At 42.0% G+C, this 23474-nt stretch overlaps 1 protein-coding gene across 5 annotated transcripts in view; it reads right to left on the reverse strand.

The window, feature by feature from the left end:
- The window catches only part of rerea (arginine-glutamic acid dipeptide (RE) repeats a), a 98438-nt gene that overhangs the window by 11962 nt on the left and 63002 nt on the right, over nucleotides 1-23474 (reverse strand). For 3 of the 5 annotated variants that reach the window (XM_078288113.1, XM_071908788.2, XM_071908787.2), the window contains exons 7-11: nucleotides 18250-18298; nucleotides 17608-17732; nucleotides 16882-16981; nucleotides 15977-16075; nucleotides 7663-7743 (exon numbers count right to left, since the gene is read on the reverse strand). In XM_078288113.1, the coding sequence (XP_078144239.1) occupies nucleotides 7663-7743; nucleotides 15977-16075; nucleotides 16882-16981; nucleotides 17608-17732; nucleotides 18250-18298 (454 nt within the window). Of the gene's footprint in view, nucleotides 1-7662; nucleotides 7744-15976; nucleotides 16076-16881; nucleotides 16982-17607; nucleotides 17733-18249; nucleotides 18299-21463; nucleotides 21580-23474 lie in introns of those variants that run through there. The other 2 variants (XM_078288115.1, XM_078288114.1) reach the window with 2 other exon arrangements.

Below are 23474 nucleotides of genomic sequence, written 5' to 3' on the forward strand. Positions count from 1 at the left end.
AATGAGCTTAACATGAGAGGAAACAGGTATTTCTTGGCCTCTTGATTAAAACCTTTGACACAATGCTTTTTAAGGAAAATGTCATAATTAAAAAGCAAGCCATTACAACTCACTTGTAGAACAATTTTAGCCTGTTTCTATTGGACTTGTTTGGACTTCACAACATGTAACTGCCGCAATATATTTGAACAAAATGAAAGCCACATCATTAAAACAACATACTACACTGTTTCCAAAATTATTCCTAATTCATGAACTTGACTTCCACTAGTAATAGTTGTTTATTTTTAAAGGGCAAGTGCACCTCAAACATACATATTGTGCATTGACATTTTGATAGAATACAAGTAGAGGAAAATGTACTCAGTCTCTAAATACTAGCAATTTTATATTATCAGTGTTATAATTCATAAACACCATTACTGATTGAGCCAGTTTTCTACTCAGTCGCTTTGTTAAATTGTCTCATGTCATCTTATTTCCCTGCCTGTAAGATTTAGACTTGATAGGATTTATTCTGAAACCATTATATCCACTATAAAGGCTGGGTGGGAGTGCAGGCTGAGACTGAGTGGGAGTGCAGGATCCTTCACTGGGCTCGGTGGTCCTGTGTGCGCGGGCAGGGCTGAGGGCGAGGGCTAAACTCATGTATTTACACACTCATCCCCTCTCAGGCCCAGGCCTGAACAGATGGTTTCTGTTTTTCCTGGCAGATTTGTGACAGAGCCACAAAAGGCCCCTGCTTTGACATGAAGCCAAACGGTTAAGGCCGTTACTGGCAAGAGCAGGGGAAGGAGGAGAGAACAGGGGAGAGCAGGGGAGAGCAGGGGAGAGCAGGGGAGGGGGAGGGCCAAGTGTGGAGGAGAGCCGAGAGGGAGGAATAAAGAGCCAACGGAGGATAACAATGGACAATCAACCTTGAATCTAACCACAACCCTTCCTAAAAAAAAATCTCTCGGCAACTAAAAATCTCTCTCCTAAAAATTTCAGACGACTTAGCGGGAACCAGGAGAGCAGAGAGCAAGGGGAGCATGTGATTTCTGGGTTCTGGTGGCTGATACTGAGTTGTGTAAACATCCATTAGTGCAGCCAGGCTGTGCTCCTCCTGCTTCCTCCACAATCTGCAGCCTTAGGAAGGAGGAGTGCTGCCTGACTCATTTCAGTAAGGTGGAGGGGAATGTATTTCTTTGAGCAAAATCAAACCAAGGTTTAATGATGCATCTGCTCTACCAATGTACTTTTTAATTCCTCACTAAGCATGACACGTTGTATAATATATGCTTTCAGTGAGAAGTACTTTTCTTTCACCCTAAGGCTTACTGTAGGGGGTAAATTTGTAAAAGCATATATGGCCAAGCCTACTAGGAGCATAATTACGATGCCTACAGGGCCAATTAACAGTTAATTAGGTGATAAAAATGGATGTTTATTTACCTAAATTCTTTCAATGGCAGTCCTAGTAGAAAGTATCTAGATGCAAACATTAAGGGATACAGACAAAAATTGTCTATTACTTCACTTCATCAGGCATTTGTCAGATAAAATGCAGATAACCAGTTAATTTGCTGCTAGCAGCTACCATCTGATTTCCAATAAAAATTATAATAATGTGCACTAGTTACTTAGACAACATAAATGCAATTATAAAAACATTTTTGCTGCAACATGAGAAATACCAGGTGAAATTCCAGAATAAAATGTTAAATGTTACGGTATCCCTATTATGGTGTTAGTTTTATAGAATTGCTAAATGTGATTACATTTTGCTATTTACGGTGAAGGACAGTATATTTTCATAAATTCACCATGCCAGTTTCTGACACTAAAAGAAAATATCAAATTAAGTTTTATATTTCATCTTATACTCCTGAAATTGCCACAGATGCACAATTCACCGAGGACTTTTTGTGAAATGTGGTTCAAAGAAGGTCAAAAATTCAAAGTACCAGCCGCATGTAGCCGATTCAAAAATAGACCTACAGCACAGTGATGCCTCCAAGCCCACGGACAGACGAGGGAAAATGAACAGTGAAAGGGCCTTGGCTGGTGGAGCAGAGTATATGTGAAAGGCGGTTAAATAGACAGCCGTTCCCTGCTGCGCAGAGCCTTTCTGCCGGAGAATGACTGAATAAGCTCTGCTTTCACAGGTCAGGGATGCACATGCTGAAGAATCAGCACTCGTGTTTTTCCTGCTGTAAGCGCTTTTGCCAATGAAAGCAGATTGGACGGCAACAGTGCCTTTTTGCTGGAGGGTCGATTCCTGCGTGTTCTGCTGATAAGCTAGTCCCCAAAAACCACAACATGAAGCCTACCAAAGAACTCAATTACACAGGGAGCTCCCCCTCTCCGTGCTCCATCTATTAGGCTGAGAAAGATTTTGCCTACACTCAGGCATGCTAAATTGCCTGTGGTCTGCTAAAAGAACATCAATACATACTGGTCGAGCTTCTGCCGGCCGACAGTGTTTCCCCTGCATAAACAAGCTATATCATTTACCAAAACACGGAAGCTATTCTGTCACACTCCTGACAGCTGTTGCCAACTGGACCGGGCCCCCTAGTTTGTAACTGGTTTAATTAGTGCTTGAACCAAAGTATTTATAATCACACTCATCCCCAAGGCTCTAGCTGCTGAGCTAAGGACATGGCAATGAATTCAATTTGACGTTTGTACAGATTGTACCGGGGCAAACATCTGCTGTGAGGTTGCGTTGAGAACACTGCTCTCCTGTTGGCCATCCTGTAAATGACAGGGCCTGGGGGGCTGCGCGCTCTCTTTTCTCCTATAGAACAAGGATGCTGCAGTACAAACTGCTCAGCACATCGTCGCCAGGTTGATCTGAATCTGAATGTCTATACAAACAATGCAGATATTTCACATACAGCCCAGGTCACCATTGCCCTCAATCTGGCCATGTATCCTGAAGATGATTGCATGCCCTACAGCCAAAATGGCTTTTGTGACCTATACTGCAACAGTCACCTGCCACAGTCAAAATGTTAACAATAAACAGCAATCGTAAGTGGCTTCTCACTGTTGTTCTGTCATTTGTATTCTTGTCGGAGTTGGAAACTGACCCTACTCAGGTAAAACCAATTCAGTTTTAGTTTATGTGCTGCTGAGACAAGACGCAAGGATTACTCTGAATGTAAACAAGCAGTGACTTGACTATTAAATTATATGGTTCAAATGATTATCGCTAGCATATTTCCAACTGTCAGAATCAGCCACTACCTTGCTAACTATTTCCTATTTCAGCACACTTGTTTCATTCCTAGTGAGGTAGTGAACATTAGCCACCTAGATAATGTGGCTTCTCCCTTGTTAGCTTTCTAACACACTAGCACTACACTTTTCTGCCTTTTCCACAATCATGCAAAAACAAGAGAGGAAGCAGCAGCAGCATAAAACGTCTGCATGAATCAGCTCAATGCTTTTTTCATTTTTTTTCTCCCCCCCAAAAAAAGTCTGTCCTATAGCTAATGTTACAGGTCTTGTGGCTGATGTTTGGCAATGCAAGTAGTAGCTTACTGTCTTACTAAAATATGAATAAACTTTTTTATTACAGATAAAAGTTTACTAACAGAAATTTATAAGTATCACTAAGCCACAATTGGTCATTCATGTCAGTGATATTGACAACACGGTACCAATAAATATATCTTAATACTTAAGAGTAAGTCAGATCAAGTTAGGGGGAAGAAACAACAGGCACGGAAAGAGTCTCAAGGGAAGTACTGATATAAACACACACACACACACACACACACACCCACACACACACACACACCCACAGACAAACACCACGATTTTGTTCTGTGCTTGTAAATTGCCTCATTGCGATTGTAAGATTATGATTTTTCTATTGTGGATTGCCTGACAAATTAAATGTATTTTGACAAGGGACACTGTGTCCTACTGTAAGTTCCTGAAATCGAAAATGAAATTTTGTTATATTTTTTGTATTTTATTTTTGTATACATGAGCTCTCTCTCATAGAACACAAAGACAAGCTGTACTGCATTAATTATATTTTAGCCATTTGGGGAGTACAAGTTCAAGCATGAGTCAACTCTGCAGTAAAGTTAGTTCTTTACTCACGGCTCCACATTTTACTATACTCAACAGCCTTAAAAAATTTAGTGACGCTGAATACTGAAAATAGCCTTGCCCCTAAAATGGTAAAATTCCAGGTCTGGTTATGATATATAATATATCATATCTGTACTAAACTTAATTTGCAAGTAGACATTTAACATGCTACTAGCTAAAACACAAGTGTGTTAGCGCTGTTCCTCTTTCCACCAACAAAATAAGTGAACAGTCTTATACAAAAATAAGCCACAACTTAAGCTAATTTGATCTAATTTTCAACTGTCAATTTCTTTCAAGTGCATAGCAAACGGAGCTATAGTCAGTACAATTCTGTTTAGCAATGAGGGGCGGTCCACTGATATCCCCTAAAACCACATTTTCATGAAAACCCTTTCAGTGGAAATATCAGGCAAAGAGTTATCTGTGATCTGCCATTTCAGCATATTTAGTTGTTTGAACACTGGGAGCAGCAATCTCATGTTCCATGACGTCCTCTCTGGAGTGAAGGAAATGGTGGCAGCATAGCCAGTTGCAGACGGTCAGACGACACACCCACTTCCCCCTCCGGGCCTTTATGTGACTTTATATAAAGCATTCCTGAGCGCTAGTCAGGCCTGGTGTGTTTACACAGCGCTGGGTGCTTACCCTTGGCACTGCCTGTTCGAGCCGCGCTGGTGCTTCAGGAGCGGCCCAGCTAATAGGGGCTAGCGGCAGGAACAGTGAGAGGCAGAAACACTGTACTGGCCTCTGAAGTCCTGGCTATCAGCCCAAGGGCTTTATGGTCTGCACTCTGGCTCAGCACAGCGGTCTGGTCTGGGCCCAGGGCAGGACATGTTGCAGGAACACCCGCATTTGTGCAAGGCACTTCTTCGTGGATGGCTTGGCATGCGAGTGGAATTATAGAAATATATGTCTGTGCCGAGAGATAGGGGGAAAATCTCTCTCGTTTCCCAGACCTACAAAATCTTGAGAGATTGTTATGCTCCATGTTCCAGAGATACAGTGTGGGAGTGAGCGGGGAGAGAGATTGCCGTTAGGAAAATAAATGGAGCTTTCCTCAGGGTATTGACTGGCACTAGCTCAGATCAGGCTTACAACACAAAAGCAAGTTCAATCATAAGCAAAGAGGTTTTTTTTTTTGCTGTGTGACAACCCCGGCTTTTCAGTGTCTATATTGGGCTAACCCCCACCTTACCCTTCTCCTCCGGTCGCTGCTACCCTCCCCTTGCTCTCCCAGTCATTTTCTCCTCTTTTCATATGTTTAAAGGGCAGTTTATTTTCCATTTGCAAGGGGAAAATTAATCTTTCCCTGCTCTGTGGTGGTGGCAGGCCTAGATCCTGGAGGAGGTCTATTACCTCTCCTGCCAAGTAGACTCCCCCTCCAGGTTGAATTGCATTAATACCTCCTTTATAGCCAATCAACCGGACTAGTCATATATTTCAAAACCAGTAAAAATAATTGAGGAAACCTCTGTGAGGAAACTGTATTCACACACTTTAATCTCTTATTCAAGAGGTTCAAATTGGTTTTGAGGAATAAAAATTCCCTTTCTCTCCCTCTCTCTCACACACACAAAGGAGGTGACACTAAAGAGTTCTGAGTAAAAATATTACATGATATATAGGGATGTCTGAGAAGCAAGGCTGACATATCCTCAGCTCACAGCAGACAAGGAAATGAAGCAGTGAAAAGTATGACAAACACCTTTGATTTTCCTTTGATGTCTGTGTCAACACTGTATCTGCACACTTCCAGTAGGAGCAGCCTCGCTCAAATAGCAAGGTCTGCACTGCTGTATAAAACAAAATACATATCTATGAATAATTTACCTGCTAAGGCAAAGGCATGGAGGACTTTGCAGCCATGTACAACATGTCCCCTGTACAGCCAAATCAAAAATCAAAAGACTCATCAAGCTCTAAGGGCTTTCCTTGTGCAGTTTCAGGAGAAAGTGAGGTGTATAGTAAAGGAAACACTTGGACTCAACCCATCAACACATAGTCAGTGTGGCGGCCATGTTTTCTTTTCAACAGAATGATCACCTTTAATAAGGTAAGCTGTTCTGGGTTAATCATTGTTAGGCCTGGATTTGACCCATTTGTACCATGTAACAGGTCACGCAGTTGCTCAGCGATGATTAACACATTGACGCACACGCACGCACACACACACACACACACTGGAGAAAGAGGAGGGAAACTCTGACAGAGGAACATCCCACTGCCAAGGCACATAAACAAAACAATTACAAGAGCTCCTTTGAGCGTGACAGATATTAACTTGCCATGTCTCCTTCAATTGGAAGCATATCAGTGACTGGCAAACCTTAAAGCTACCAAGATGCCACATCAAAAGGAATCAGAAGAATGACTCCATTGATTTGTGAGGTTAATTTTAGTCATCAATTCGGACTAGTGCCGCAGATGCTTAAAAGGTTGGCATCAGAAGAAGCGCTTCAGAGGAGAGGAAATATGTAAACATTACTGGACTGCGGTGAGATAGAAGTTATGTGCTGCTCTTATCTATCTACCTGCCTCGCCTAAGTCAACAATGTTACAAGGGTAATAAAACTTAAGAGTACAACAACAATAACAATAATAATGATCATAATAATGACAACAATAATAATAACCATAATAATATTACTAATAATAATTCTAAATAATAATAATAATAAATAAGTGCTGTGATCATTCTCACTGTTGTGCCTGTCCGTGAAACAAGGACGATAATTTCTGTTAAAATTGCTGCTAAAATTAGCCACTATCAGCTGCTAAACATAATTCAAAGTTTCCTTTAAAAGGAAAACTGTTAGAGGCTACATGTTTCTTGTTAAAAAGGTCATATGCTGTTTTGCAAACCGATTCTTGTAAAAGCCATTATGCCATGCTTTTGAGTTTATTATTCCAAAAGTTTGTGAAAATGTAAAAAGAATTATTAACATTTTACCTACCTGTTTTACAAACACTATAGTAGATTGGGTGCAGTTTTGCTACCCTTAGTGGCTAGGAATTTCTTAAGTGCTACTAAACCTTTTGGCATATTTCACAAATAAGACTATGAATATTCAAGTGCAAAAATGAGATGAAGCGTGCTACTTTTCAGAGCTGAGATATGGTAGGAACACAATGATTCACACCACATTTGCACGACTTGTTTACTACTTGCAAACTAAGGGTGCTAATTAATGTTCAACATGTGAACTTGTAAGGTTTCAGTGGTTGTCTGCAAAGTACATTTTGGCCTTTTCTCTTTTCTCTCAAGTATAACAAGTGTTTTTCAGAGAGCTAAAGGCAGATCTGATAATACTGCAGTACAGTGGTTGGCAGGCAGCACAAACTGCTTATCAATAAGGCCTCAGGTTAAAAACCTGTCACCCTAAAAATATCACATTAAAACGTTTTACTGTGGAAACCTTTCCATTAGTTACTAGTGATACGTAACCACATGTTCCTCATTTTGTGTGTTACATATCATTATCAATTCTACAAACTAATAATAACTTTGCCACACACACTGAACAAAATTCTAAAATATATAGAGAAATAAATAATAAATAATCTTACCGTTTCTTTGTTGGGTAGCAGCTCTTTCCGGATCCTGAAGAAGTTCTTGCCGAACTGTCTCAGCCCTTTAATGAAGCGCTTCTGTAAATTTTCACAGAGGAAAAGACAGAAAAAAAAAAATCAGTCAGTACCTGTGAAGTCAGCTAAATTGCGACCACATAAAGTTACAGGCTAGCACCACGACAAAAAACGGTGTTTTCTTTTTGCTAGTCTGTGGTTGGAGAGGTTTGATGTGTATCTAGAAACCTCTGTAGCCTCCGTTTAAACTCCGGAGCAAACACAGCCATGTCAGGGCAAAACGAGAAAGGAAATGACAAGTAAGGCAGCGAGAGACGCTGAGATTATACTCGCTTTTTCATGTGGGGAGAAAATAACATTTAGACAAACCTGATTTTATATAAAAACATACAGACTAGACCTGCTGATGAATACGTTGTTAATCATGCAAGTAAAAAGTTCAAAGTCAAAACCTAAACTTGAGAATTCAAAAGCAAAACATGTCGCACTCTGCATGTTGGATAGTCTTTCAAAATACAGCACTATTTTTGTCTGTACAATTGGCATTTATAAAAGCAAACATTTGAATTTCAGAGTTCATGGAAAACGTGTCGAAAGCTAAAATGTACAAATTTATCCTGACAAGAGTGAATCCAAAGGACATGAACTACAGCACGATGACAGAAATTACTACTTCATAACATACTCTGATTTAATCTGACATGAAAACTGAATGAGAACGCAACATCTAGCCATCAAAGAACACAAGAACAAAATGAGAAAAGAATAAATACCAGAAAGCTCAATAACCAAAATGCATTTCTTCTCCTTTAAGAGCCACAGACTGTGAGCCATAAAAAGCGGAGGCTGAAAACATTCATAACCAGCGAAGCAGACAACCAACAGATTTACTTTCTTGTTCCAGAGGCGAGCCCCGTTCCTCAGTGATCTCAGCCAACCGTTTCCACCAAGTAACTCCGGCAAAAAGCAGGGAAAAGTCCTCAGGGAGCACGGCACAAATCTCTACGTCCAGCCACAGGTAAAGGAAAAATTAGGGGGCAAATCCACAATGTCTCCGACGGTACATCGCTTTTTTACAAGCAAGAAATAGCTTGTCACTCTCTGCTCTTCCACTACAAAGGGGAAGGCTTTACATGTGATCTTTCTGCTAGAGAGCCTCTGGTTCGCAGCAGGCTGGAAAACCCGGAGTGGAGTCCTGTGCTTCACGCTTGTGCCAGGCGGAGCGCTCATTTCAGCCTGTTCTGGTGCCTCTAACGTTTCCCAAGCAGGCTTTATGTCTCTGCCCCCACACAGGAAAACCAAACCACTGCTTTTTCTTAAAACTACACCAAAGCTGCCCATTTCCTTGCGAGGAAAACTACAGCATTCCTTTATATGCATTCAGAGCTTGGGGTGAGCACACACAGAGGCACAAACTCCACTAGCAGTGAGCGTGAGAGGGGAGGCAGGCTGATACAATTTGTGTGGAGAAAGGTCTTGGACACGGTGAAAGGAGACAAGCGAGCAGGAAAACCAGACATGGAGCTGCTGTGTTTCCGGAGTCCATTTTCCATGCCATGTACAGTACGTTATGTAACCACAGATTGTTTACATACCCAGCTTTGGTGGGGAATGAAGGGCAATTTTACAGAAGTAACGCAGCATACAGGCAGCTGCAAAATACAACCACCTTTAAGCAAGAAAGATTACAGACGACAAAGAGAAACCTATCTCAACAAGCGGAACGGATTTCTATATTTATCTCCACTACGTAAACAAACTCAATAGCCTAACTTTTTACAAAACAATAACACCAACACAGAGTAATTGTGAGTAACATAGTATAAAAATATAACCCCAAGTCATACCAGACTAAACAAGCAGAGGCCTAATCAAAAGCCAGATGGAGAGAGTCGTGCTCGCTGACAGCTAAATAAAAAGGCCATACTATCTGTGACAAGAGACAGGAGCTCATTTGCATTAATCAGACTGAAGGTGTAGTGGTTGATTAGCCAGTAGATGGAGCCGTCTCCAACACAAGCGCTCCCGCATGTGACACCCATCTCCTCCACACTCAAGGGGTTAAGAGCAGACTACCTTAGGACTGTCAGTCAAAACCTCCAAAGAGCTCCACATAACCAGAGGAATACCACTGCAGAGATTCAATGAAAAAATTGTATAGAGCTTGCTTGACAGATGACGACTAAATTAGGTAGATATTCATCTGAAATATTGGCTTAAAATGTTTGTGTGAGAAAGATTTTGTGTAAAATTGCCTGAGGATGCACTACTACTATGTGACTGATCCTCAAACAGAGTGAGTCCTACGGATGAGGCGGTGTAATTTTCCATGATGTGCTTAATGCCTGTTTAGCAGCCGTAAGGTGAGAGTGCTGCTTCATTACCTGGGGCCTGGGCTGTGGACCTACTATGACAAAAATCAATTAGACCTGTCGCAGCAGCCCATGTCTCTGTCCTAATTATGTCACCTTAATTATGTTCCCCTACTGTACTATTTACACAACCTGTCCATCCGTCTGCACTGAGGAGCTGTGCGCACGCTCCCTCTCTCCTCCTCTGCCCCCTCCCTCTCGTTTTCTTTCTCTCGCTGGCTCCCTCCTCCCTCTCTACATGTCGGCTCCAGTTTAAGGCTCCATTTCAGCTGCCTGGGCTCACTGCTCTCCAGCCCAGCTAATAAATCATCCGCCAATCTGCTCCCTGAATCGCTCTGCCCCTGCTCCGATTGCTCCAGCCCTCCGTTGCTAGGCAACACAGCGGCGGAGGAGGGGCTGAAAGAGCCAGAGCGAGAGAGAGAGGGAGAGGAGGGGGAGGAGGCAGGGTGGAAGCGCTACCAAATGGCCAGCCGCTGTGCAGAAACAACAGGCTTCTCTCTGTCGGAGAGTGTTCCAGAGAGCTGGCTCTTTTCCCCCCCGAGTTTCCCCTCTCTTTCCCTCAGTGCCTAACAGTGCACTATTGTGAAGCTGGAGAGGAGAAATATAAAGGGAGGAGGAGAGCGAGAGCAAATGGCTCAAAAGGTCATTGTTTTGTGTGCGCACTTCCTGCTTGAGAGTTGATTGTTGAAAGTTGTAAAACTGGTTAAGATCATGCAGGCATATGCACAAAGATGGTATCATTATGATAACGACAGGCAGGCTCGCACATGGAACATAATTCCTTCTAAATGTCATTCCATGAAAACACTGATGCAAGTACAACATTCAGACCCTTACGCTGTCCAACAGCAAACAAAGCCACTTTCACCCAATATGGAGTCATTATACTTGACTCGTTGTTAAAAGCTGACCTTTCCAAGCCTAGTGTGTATAAACCCCAAGGGCCCGTGGACAATCAGTCAGCTATCCAAAACCAAAGGGAGAAAACACTGCCGTCTGATATGAAATATCAGCTCGTAATGAGATTGGCCACGGTGCGCAGAAAGGAAATCACAACATGCTTGGAGATTCGGGGAAAAAGACCACATTGACAGACATGAGACTCCCCACATCCTCTCTGCTGTGACATAATCCACAGAAATGACAATCTTTGCTTAGATATGCTTAAGTATATGTTAAAGTAGATTTGCCCTTCAGTTAGGAAATCAAAATATTTTTCAGTGGCCAAAAACCTTACAATATCAGACAATAAAAGCTGCGTTTTTTTTATTTACTCAACAATGTAACATGAAGATATCCTGCCAACCTTTGGCATACAAAGTAACATCCTCTGTTTCCTTTGGCTTACACTGATACAAAAGGTGACAGGAAATTCCAGCACACACCCATCCTGCCTGCTATTTAGTTACTTAACAACCCTAAAAAGCATTGCTGGCACTGTACCATAACGGTGATAAAACACACTGTCGACACCAAACCCTAGATGTAGCTGAGAGAGCTCCCTCTACAGACGGGGACCGCTGAGGTAAAGCGTCTCAGCTAACTTTAAAATAATCAGCGGCTTCCAACAGGAGATACTGTGTGTGTGTACCCAGGCGAGAGGCTGGGAGGCACGGTGTGTTTTATCTGCCTGTGGCGTTTTTTGGGTGGGCAGTGTGTTTCAGGTCTGTGGGCTTGTGTTCCACCACTGGGGGGCCACTGCTCTCCTCTCCCTCTTCTTCCTCCCTCCCACCTCAGCGCTGTCGGAGGCCTGCTCCAGTCATCCATCAGCTGAAGACACAGCCGGAGATAAGCCACGGCACAGTGCAGTTGGCTGAGGAACAGACCCCCCGCCCCACAGCAGCGATACATCAGCCTCTCTCTCTCTCATGGCGACACATAGCATGGCTGTTGCTGCTGCTCCTGATTGTTTATATGGCACCTCCTGTTGGCCACTGCATTATTAGCACCTCTTATTTACAACTTGTTTCAAGTACAACAGCAGCTTCAGGTAAAGAGAGGATTTCATTACATCAAGTTTGCTAGTGCCAGTATCCTTCAATGACAACTCAAAGTATGAAGGTATTGCTTTTTCCAAGGCTTTAGGTATGGGTAGGCGATAGAGCATGAATTTCATATCACAATATTTTCCTTATTTTGGATGATAATGATATAATATGATGCATCAAAAAAAAAATCCAATTGCAACTATGAAACCAATGCAACTCTGAACTAATAACAGATTGCAGATTATATTATCAGAGGTTGACAGCATTTTTCATTATGGTAAGTAAAAAACATTGGAACGAGGTGCTGTTGTGGGATAAAATCAATTCATTTGATACTCTTCAGATCCACAGAAGCTAAATTTGCTCTAACAATTTTCAGGTTGAGTATCAAGAGATGAGGTATGCCTTGGCTTACTTACTTGGCTTATAACCTAACACCTTTAACAATTGAATAATTCATTGATCACTAATTGAGGCTAACTACAGACTGTAAAGCAGGGTTTTCAACAAGGCCTTTCACCGACACAACACTTTATTACTGCAGCGAAGGCATTCTCTGTACACCTATGTTTTGAGGACATAATCTAAATTTGGCTACAAACCTACTAGAAACATTCAGACTGTGATAGTTAACATTCACAAAATAGGAATTAACAGAGAGATTTTAAGATCTGTGATCTAGTACCGTATTTCACAAATTGGAAGGAGTGCAAGCATTTTAATTAAAAACAGAAGCCTCATCTGTACTCGCCTAGACAGTGTCAGCAGTGGCCAGCTGCAGCCCAACATGGGACAGCCAAACTTTCATTACCTACAGTCAGTGTCAGTGAGCTCAAAGCATCCCATGTAGTGGTAATTTAGCAAACATTTCTAACTGTTTTTCTCTGCTTATAATTAGAAGTTGATCCTCCTGTTGACAATCATCTACTGTCATGTAATTGTGGTTACATGTGTTACAACAAGCAGCCATTTAGATAGGAGAACTATCCAGAGTTGCAACATCATTGCTCTTTTGTAAAAATGCATCAGTTATGAACAATTCAACAGCAACAAAAGGGACAGCCTATGTGCTTCTAATTGGAAATGTTTTGAGTTTCTATTTCCTCAGTCAAACTGTCACAAAATCAAGGAAAGTGGGAAGAGAGTTGTGTGTAGGGAGTGTGTTGGCCCATAAGAAACAAAGCTCATCCAAAAAAAAACAAAAACAAGTCCTGCAGAGGAATTGCCTCCCTCAGGTAAACCTTAAAAAAAAGCAGAGGATTGTTCCTTGTCCGACTGTCTGAAACTGCTTCACCCACCCATAACAACAGATTACATTTTTTTACATTTTCCCTTTCTTGGTGGTTAAATCTCCCTTCTTCTCTCTCACTCCATTTTTGCTAACACCCAACAGACTCCACACTAGTTACAAGTGGGTTAGGTCAAGGGATGGGGTGTCGATGTTTTCGGTGATTTATTTATAGTCATGTCATTTAAAAAAAATGTTGATAAAATGCAAAAATATCCAACTTTTCATAGCGCACAACAAAACATTGTTCATTTCAGCAAACTTAATATATTTCCAAACCTTGGTTGTTGGTATTGGTACATCAAATACTGTGACTGATGTTCACATCAAGGTGATAGATTTTCAGTCTCTGAAAGATGTACTAAATAATTTCACAGTGAAATATCGCATGGGGGTTGACTGAGCATTGGGCTGTCACAAATCTTGCTGGTGCGAGATCATTTTCTGTGCCGGTGACAGGACGATAAAAATGAAACAACACTCTGCTTTGCAGTGTTGTCACTTTCTCGCCAGTATTAATAAAATGATTTACAAATGATCATTGTGCTGGTCTTATCTTTCTGTGGGACGAGTGTGGAGAGAAAGTATAGACCTATTTGCAGAATGCTCAAGAGTTGCAAGGAGGTCCAGGCTCATGTGCTATGTGGCAGCAGCTGCAGGCAGAGAAAGACAGGGTGGGGGGTGGGTGGGTGGGGGGGGGCAAGAGAAGTCAACGGGGGGAGGGGAGGTGACAAGTGACCCTGCAGACAGGCTGATTCTGTCATTTCAGTGGCCCCTGCTGTCACTTTTATTCACATCTCCAAAAGAACGGAGGGGGGAAAAAAGAGCAGGAAGGAATAATGAGGCTAGTCCTAGAGGGGATGAGATGGAAGAGCGAGAGGAGACGGAGAGGAGAAGCCGAGCGAGGGATGATAAATAAATGAGGAGCAGCAGGGCCGGTGTCTGTGTGTGCGTCAAGGTCGGGGGCTACATTTACACCTGTCCCTCAAGGCTGCAGGGCTGAAAAGGCACAACTGGTGATCAGATCACTGGGAGCCGTGTCCTTGGCAGGCCAGAGCCAGGCTGCCTACACAGGCTGTGGACACTGTGGGGCATGACAGCAGACAGCCTGCTGACCGCCGCTACCCGCAGACAAAAACACACCCAGCACAGCACATGGCTAACACAGCGTATTACACTTCGGCTTAACAGTGCTGTCTGAACATTATGAAACACATTCTTGCAAGTGTGCATGCTCTAAACAAAGAGTAAAGTAAAAAGTAGTTGCCTTGACCCAAGTTATTTACAATATTTAAAAGGTTAGGAATACATCAGCTATGTGAGAGAAGATTAAGTTGATAGTCAGCCTTTTTTCCATACTTGTGTTATTGAGTTGAGTAATGCTTAAGGGCTTCAAATATAATATTTATAGGTCTATTATTCCAGATAATTAACAGTCATGCAAAACTTTGTGTAACACAAAAAAAAGCCCCTCAACTGAATTACTGAATTGATCGCTTTATTGCCTGAATCGGGTTATTTACAGCTTCTAGTACTGTTGGGTCACCAGTGTGGTTCTTTAGCAAGTGGTTTGTGGTGGGTCTGCTATGGAAATAAAGTCTCCCATCAACATGCCTGTCCCCCGCTCTGATCATCTTTGCACGGCAGTTTAGACCGGCGCCAGCAAGCATGCATAAATAAGGGGAACTCATAACTAGTCCACAAAAGGATGGCTGACTTAATTTGTTGTGATTCGCTGTGGTCCTGCCGTAGGCTCTGGCTTTATTCAAATGTGCCCATCATGTTCAATTACAAGACAAATACAACCATTCACTTCCATTTGATCTGAGCTGCTGCATTCAAAGCTTGTCTGCTCAACAATAGGCTACCAGGCGTCAGAATTACCATGCAATATCAAAGTGGAAAAAAAGAGGATGATTCACCCAGGAAACCAACACACAAGAGCGTCAGTGGTGGAGCCTTGTGTTTTTCTAAGATCAAGAACTGAACAAATCTGTAATGTACATTCACATATGTGTAGTAGTCTTATCTTTAAAAAAAAATGGGTATACAAACATGGAGTATACTGTGTCATGTAGCATCAAAGCTGCAGCCACAGCTCTCCATCATTTTGACATGGTGATATCCAGCGCTCTCATTTCCTTCCTACCCGCTGTATGTGGTGTTTGATCAGAGAGAAGGGCTGCCATTTTCTGATTCCAGCCCTTCAACAGCTGTGGTGAAATTCAAATCTAAATTCAAATGGAGGCCAACATTACCAGCCCTCAATCTTTTCCCTTTCCAGTCTTTCACGGTAAAGATTTATTCTGTGGGCGATAAACAGGATGCAGCTGCTCTTGAGCCTTGGAGGGGCTGGAAACGGACGAATGTTTTACTGATGTGTTATGAGCTCAGTCCAACAGCACTGTTTTAACTCTCAACAGCTCCCTCTAAAGACGCAAACCAAGCTCTCACAGTGGGAAGCTCTACAAGAAATACCCCAAAATATCAAGAAACCCATGGAATAACCTGAAATAACACGATAAAAATGATGATAAAAATGGTAAAAAATACAGACTTCCTTCCCACTTACATCCTTTATAAATTATGTTTTTTTTTTATGGCATAGTGACTTCATCATTTCCAACTTAAAGGCATGATTCTCTTACCACTTCATCCTCAGACCAGCACTTCTCTATGAGTTTGGGTACAGGCTTCTTCACCAGGCGCTGGAGGGCCTTGCCTGCATCATAGCTGCTCTCGTGAAGCTGTGGACAATCACAAAATGACATCAGCACATCATTATAAATATGAAACAATGCTTGAAGGCACTCAGCAGAACATTTATTAAGGTGCCTACTTTTTTACAGAGTGGTGCAAGAGGAACATTCTGAGCTGTATGAACACATTTTATTGAGCTCGGATGTAATACGAATAGATTTTCCATCCAATTACAGTATTAAAAAATCTCAGGAGAGACCGAGCATTTTACTGGAAATCTCAACCTGAAGCAGAGTGCCAGAGGAAATGCCATGCAAAGATCTAAGACCCAGTGTGGATATAAACAACACAGTGACAAAGGCAATCGGTGCACAGCTTTAAGCCCTGTGTCATATTCAATTGGGTGAAACAGGCAGCGCAAAAGCTCTTCCACAGAGAATAAACAAGCATTGCTCATTGGAATTGCAAATACAGAGAAGGTCGAGAGACAATGACCTGCCAGCTATGTTAATTTTCCAGTTTATAGAGTCGGAATATAAATGCCCTGTTTATGATGATTCTAATCTCTTTCTTGTGCTTGATTCCTCAGCATTCATTTTCAATGTGAGGGACAAATCTCTCATTACGCCTAATGTATTGTAAGCTTCAGAGGCCAGGTTTATTAGAGGGGGCTACTCCACTGGCTTAGGAGCTCTTATCATCGCCCATCACTGTAGAGCTGCATGATAGCTAATCTTGCAGTGGAATCCCTGCATTCCAAACGCAAAATAATATTGTGAAACTCAGATGGATTATTGTTTTCCTATAATGTACACTTTATTTGTAGTGCCAGACTTGTTGTGTGGCTACTTACAGTGTTAAGTGCGTTTAATGTAGTGTCATCTCGAGAGGCTGCTAGACACCCGTCTTCTGTTGAGCCTCCGTCACACATCCCTGCAAAGGCAGCCATGCTCCTGTGGAAACAACACAGAGGAACAGCTGAAAGAGGAAACTTCCTCTCCACATTTAAAAAGCCACTGACACTCGACTACAAGGTTCTCGGGATACTATGATTTTACCCCACGATACCACACCTGACCACATGTAACAATACCAGGCAGTGTTACAATACCACTCCATAGACCGCAAGAAACTACAGTACTTTGGTTAGACCAGTCCTAGGTTTAGAAACAAGCTAATGGTGTAAACTGGCAAGCTAAAAAGCTCTTAACTAGTTCATCTTGGATTATATCTTCATCATTTTGGACATGGGAGGCATTTTATCATATATTAATGCAACAAATACAAGCTGCTGTATAAACCATAAATCCTAAACCATAAATGCGGATAATAAGATACTGCTTTAGTATCACAGATATTGTAAGGGTTTAGTATCTTGATACTTTTTTATTACTGAAGTCATGCAACCCCACTATTATTCCAGTGAGAGGGGAAAGACTATCATGACTACTTGGGTTACATATTAATTGAGTTTTATTTAACTTAAAGCTCATCAGTGATAACTTTCTCTTTAACCAACAGATTTGCCCTTGCAGGTGCACTCAGCCCCACCAGATCTCCTGTGTTTCTCCCAGCTCACCTTGCGGCTCTGAGGTACATAAGAAGGTCACAGTCATTGACCCCTGGCATCCAGACCAGCTCCTCATTCTCGGTCACAGCCTGGCCACCAGGAGAGGGGAAAGGCTGCAGCTCTGGGAGCTTGGCCTAATTAGGTCCAGGGAGAAGGAGAGGGACAGATGTCACACTACAAATAGCACACAAGCTTGAAGAAAATATCAGCTTTCAAATGCCTGTCATCTACTTTTCACTGTGTGGCTGAAGGTAGTGGCAGTGGGGAAGAGGGACAAGTTACAATCACAATGATTCAATATCTTAACAGACTTGACACTACTCGAGCTATACTACTTTATGTCCTTGCCCCAGGGCAGACAAACAAGATCGTCTCGTAACTTTCAATGCTTGCTTTTTAAACGTCTAAAAAATAGAGCATGTAGATCCTCTCTGATTTGTGAGACAAAATAAATCACTTTCTAATCTATGTAAACACAAACAAGCTTGTACAAGTACACAAGTTGTTGCACCATTTCAAATGAGAGCACAGGACAGCAGATGCAAAGATTACCGTAAACATGCAAAAAGCATGCAAAGTTCTAGGCAAATAGGACCGTATGTCCACTGGAAGTCAAATGCTGGAGGACATGTGACTTGTATGATGACTTACTTGATGACTGGGGCCCACTCGGATTTCCCCTTGTGTGCTGTTTAGTCGCCTGAAAAAGAGAGAAGAATAGCAGATTGAAACAACACTTATTTGGCAGTGTTTCAAAACTAGCTCAAAGAAATCTGTCCGGGGTGTGCCTGTTGAACCAGCACAGCAATGGCAGAAAGTACAATCTCACAGCTGGGTATCATAACTGACTGAAGCTTCAAAGCAGGGAAGAAAGAAATTGTCAGAAGCTAAGAATTCATGACCAGGTCAAAAGCAAATCAAGACCAAAGGCACGGGGGCTATACTTTATATTGTGAAAATCTTTATCTGTAGGAAATTCACATTTGTGACAACTACACAGTGTTTTATCTTGAAAAGCAAAAAAGATAAAGAGAATACTCCTTGTACAATACTCCTGCAGACCGAGCTGAGCAGAGCACATTTGCAGGCCTGATATTGTAGATGCAGCAATAAAACAGAATCCCTTAAAAGAGGGGGTGGAGGGGGGTGGGGTGGGGGTGGGGGGGGGCTGGCTTTGGCTATGCAGGGAATAGGGAGAGAGCCTCTGAAACGACTGCTGGTACAAATGTTGGTAGCCATAGCAACTGCAATTTAATAATAGTGTTCCGAATCTCCAGCTGCAGTGGATTAAAGAAAATGACAAGATGTTCCTTTTGAAAAGCCTTTCCCTCTGTTGCCTAGGTAACAGCGCCGATTTTCATAGAGCCAAGCGCGGGGCGGCCCAGAAACTGTCAGCATGATTTGCACCCAGAGAAGCTCTCACTCCATCATGGGGACTGGCTGAGGAGACCTGGCTGAAACCTGAGAGGCCAGGTCCCTCCGGTCGCTTTACAGTCCTCCAACCACAAAGCTCTGTGACGGGTCCATATTTGACCCAGCTCCTCTTCAGCCCCCTCTCAACAGACCTCCTTCCCCTCCGCCCTGACAGGCAGGAGAGAGCTGTCTGGAGAATAATCCATACTGTAATAAAATATGACGAGCAGAAGCATGGCACAGACGATATCAGCACAGGCCAACGTGAATTTCAACAGCAGCAGGCGACCCCCTGGCCTACCATGACAGCTTGTTCATGCTGTTGTTAAAAAATACTTGATAACATTTCATTACAAAGGTTCTGAGGAGGTAACAGAAACTAAACCTAAAGCAATCAGAATGTGGCAAACTACAAAAACCGAAAGTGATGAATGGTAAAATTAAGATGTGGTATTTTACTATATCATCAGTGTCTGAAAAGGTTTCATGACTATTTTATTATGATCAAATCTAACTATCAGGAGCATTTCTTGTATCACATGAAACTTTTGAAACAGTTATTAGAAGTGAGTAGCACAGAACTAGCCGAGAGGAGCTTAGGAATTGAGCACCATTCCTCTGGATTTATGATAGATGAATGAACCTTGAAACAAACAAATAAAAAAAAATCCTCTGTTTTTCCAAACACGCCAGCCAAACAGAGGACAAACCAACAGGAATTCTGGTAACATATATTCACATAAAACACAATATAACCCTATAACCCTGAATGTTTATTAAAAACACACAAAAAACAACACCAACAACAAAATAATAATAAAAGGGGCTACTCCTGGAGGGGGGACCATAGTAAAAAATCTGATCATTTCTCTGCATTCGTGCAGGTAGTCAACTGAAATAAAAATGTGAAATATATTGAGTGGGTGAACATCTAGCCTGTGCTCCTGTGGGAGAAAGTTCTACAAACGTGTTCCCGACAATGTGCAGTCGGCCAGGTCCACATGCGTCTGGCAGGAGGCTGTAAGGATGACAAATGAGGATGTGTGCACCAGAATAAGAACACAGTTTGAAGACAGCCATGTTTTACTCAAGAAAATCCGTAGAGCAGACGGCCGACATTCAGATGGAATGCTGCAATGTTCCTGAGAGAGGAGGCAGAATACAGATGTATCGCAGCAGAAAGCTCTCTGGGGTTTTCATAGGGACTACAGGTATACTTGAACAGATAAAGCCTACTGAATGAGCAAAGCACGTAAAAGCATGTGATGAAGTTAGGCCTATAGTAAAAATGATGACATATCCTGCAAAACTACCCTGCTCGTAGGGATTTCTTAAGAGTATTTGGTGTATAAGCTTCAGGAGAAATAAATGACTCAAATTTGACAGGAGCAATCGAAGAGAAGTTGACATTTTTATTTTTCTGATTTATTGGGAGTTTCCATAATGCTGAAAATATTCTTGAGGTAGGTACGCCAGAAACAGAATTGAAAGGAATCCATCAAGCATGAGCTTAGAGAGCTGGTCTGGCTAAACTATTATAACAATTGATTCTGGTAAAATTCTGGTAAGATTCTGTTTTTTTTTTTTTTTTAAATAAGCTTCTCAAAGCATGTTTCCTCCTACAATAAACATTCTGAAACAAACCTAGCAATTACAAATAAGTTCTGATCTAACTCATTATTAACCTACAATCCTGTAAAGTAATTACAGGCTTACTTACTAAACCCAAACAACAACGTGACTGTCTGGTCAACTTTTTGTGTGCAATCAAGGCTAACCCCGCCCCTTCCATCAATTTCAGCCAATCACTGCACGAGCCTGTGGCACACTGACATAATTGTAGCACACAAAAACAGACTCAACTTCAGCATTTAAATACAATATGGAGCAGCTTCTATATAACACATCTTATAAGAGAAGTGGCACAACCAGTCCTGCTTATGTGAAGGTGCACAAAGCATCCCATTGCTCCATACGCCATGTCATCTCGATTGTAAACATGAGCGCACAGACGCTACTGCAAAATGGAGCCAGGGCAGCCTCTCTCTCTCTCTCTCTCTCTTCTATTCGTCATACAACAATACACATTGTACATTTTCACACTAATATGCGCGGATGCATTACAAAACACAATGCATTAGGATTTAATGGGGAAAAACTATCTCATGCCTTTCGAATTACCTTTACGGTAGCGTTAACGCGTAACGGTATGTGATATGGAGTGAGACTGTATGTTCAACTGCATTCAATTCCCATGTTGTAACGAAACGTGAGGACTCGCTTTCGCCTTCCCCGACAAAAGGCAGTCGGCAAAAATAATGACATTGATGCAGGTATCCTGAAAACACGTTACAGTTTGTCATACAGATGGAATGCGAGTCGCAAATGAGACGAGTGAATACTCGCGCAGCAACTAATACGGCTAAGCACGAGAATAGGATCGCAAACCTACCTCCGCGGACTGAACAAATCGTCCATTTCTGACATCAAGCTCTAAGGTTGGGTGGTGACACTTTGTGTATAATGCTCGTTGGAATTAACTCCCCTCTCCCACCTATTTCTAGGTGCTCAAAATGGAGAACCACGCATTCGCTCCGGAGAGGTATTCACTGAGCTTGTGCTGTGACCTCAGCATGCACGTACAGCGTAGCCAGCTCTCTTCTCTATAGACACTACTGAGCATGTGCTGCGACCTTACACACACACACACGCACACACAGAGACACCCAGACACACATGCAGGATACGGAATTCATCTCTCCTCGTATGTCTGCGCCATAATAAACAAGACTGAAATTGCAAGGCTGCAGACGCACCGCTCGGCATACCAAACAAGCGGAGCAAGCGAGGGAGGGGTGCGGGAGACTGAGATTGAACGGGGCCCTGAAGTGGGGGGTTCCCAACCAGCAACCCTCGGTGCGAATAACAAGGACTGCTGTCACTTCGACACGTGAGGCACTGTAACCACCAGTGTATAACAACAACTGAATGCAATAATTCTACTAATTGTTCATTTCGCTTGAGCAAAACTCAACAACTCTTATGCAAGACACCCCCCCCCCCCCCCCCCCCATGCCCTTTAGATTTAGATTAAATGTTAATGATCCCTGTGGGGAAATTGAGTCAAGATAATATAGAAAAATAGCAAATAAAAATCTGAGCAACTACAACATACAGAAATAAAGTTGAAATATTAAAATAAAGTTGAAAATACCAAATAATGGCTGTGATATTTTCAGTTGTATTATAGCACAATAATATAATTGTAAGTTATGTAGTAATGTAAATTGTTAGCCACTGTGCTTTTGCATTAGGCCTAAACATAAGTTGAAATATCTAATGGCATGTTCAATCTCTGTCTTTCAGCAGTTTCATAAGCAGAAAGTTGGCACAGTTAGCCATACTCCTATCCATGGGGTTTGCTCAAGTCGCGAGTTTGAGTCTTGAGTTCATCTCACCAAAAGTGATGTTATCGTTCAACAATAATGCCAATGACAGTCATACTGAATAGGAATACTAAAGACAAACCATATGATAAAACTGTTATTTTCTTGAAGCATATCATCACCAGCATCACAATTTAATTGCGAGCCAAAAATGCCAGAACATATAAAACAAACAAAAATGTAAGCATCTCTAGTATTTATAACATCAAATTGCACTGATACTATAAAAATGTGACCTTTGTGATATTTATCGAAAACTTATAAAGAAAAAAAGAAAGAAAAAATGAATAAATCAGGTTCACCAAAAATAATTACTGCTTTAACCAATGATGCCACTACACAGCTTTTTGAAACAACTCATTTACTTGCATTATGTGCAATTCTCTGTAATTAGCAGAGAGGCTCCTCCCAATCAAACAAGTGATTCATATTATAAATAAAAGAGCTCCTTGTGGATTTTACACTGTAATCTCGAATTTAACAGATATAGAAGAACCCTAATTAAAGCTTGACATGTGATATGACATAACAACAATAGGGTTGTCAAAAGTATCGATACTTCGATAAGTATGGATACTAAAAATTTGAAACGGATACAATACTCATTTGCAACAGTATCGATACCAGCAGTGCTTCCTCTTAATGAAAAATCAAACATATTATTTCTCCGCCTCCACTAGCCACACACACACACACACACACACACACACACACTGCACCGCTGCCCACAGCCCCTCCTCTCACTAGTAGCAGTCAGCTGGGTTGTTGCCTCAGTCAGCAAACAATGCTACAGAGAGGTGTCGACGAAGGGGGGTAACACGTCAAACTTGGCGAAGCACCTTAAGGACCGACACGCCAGTCTATATAAAGCATTTCGAGGGGTTAGCGAAAGCTCCCGTTTCAACATCACTGAAGCATTAAACATTTATCATAAACGTTAACGTACCCTGCACATCATCCGTTTTAGTTTAGCTAGCAAGCCAAACGTTAGCTACAGAGCTAGCTAACGTTATCAAG

This window comes from Centroberyx gerrardi, chromosome 14 (assembly GCF_048128805.1).
Source record: "Centroberyx gerrardi isolate f3 chromosome 14, fCenGer3.hap1.cur.20231027, whole genome shotgun sequence".
Taxonomy (NCBI): domain Eukaryota; kingdom Metazoa; phylum Chordata; class Actinopteri; order Beryciformes; family Berycidae; genus Centroberyx; species Centroberyx gerrardi.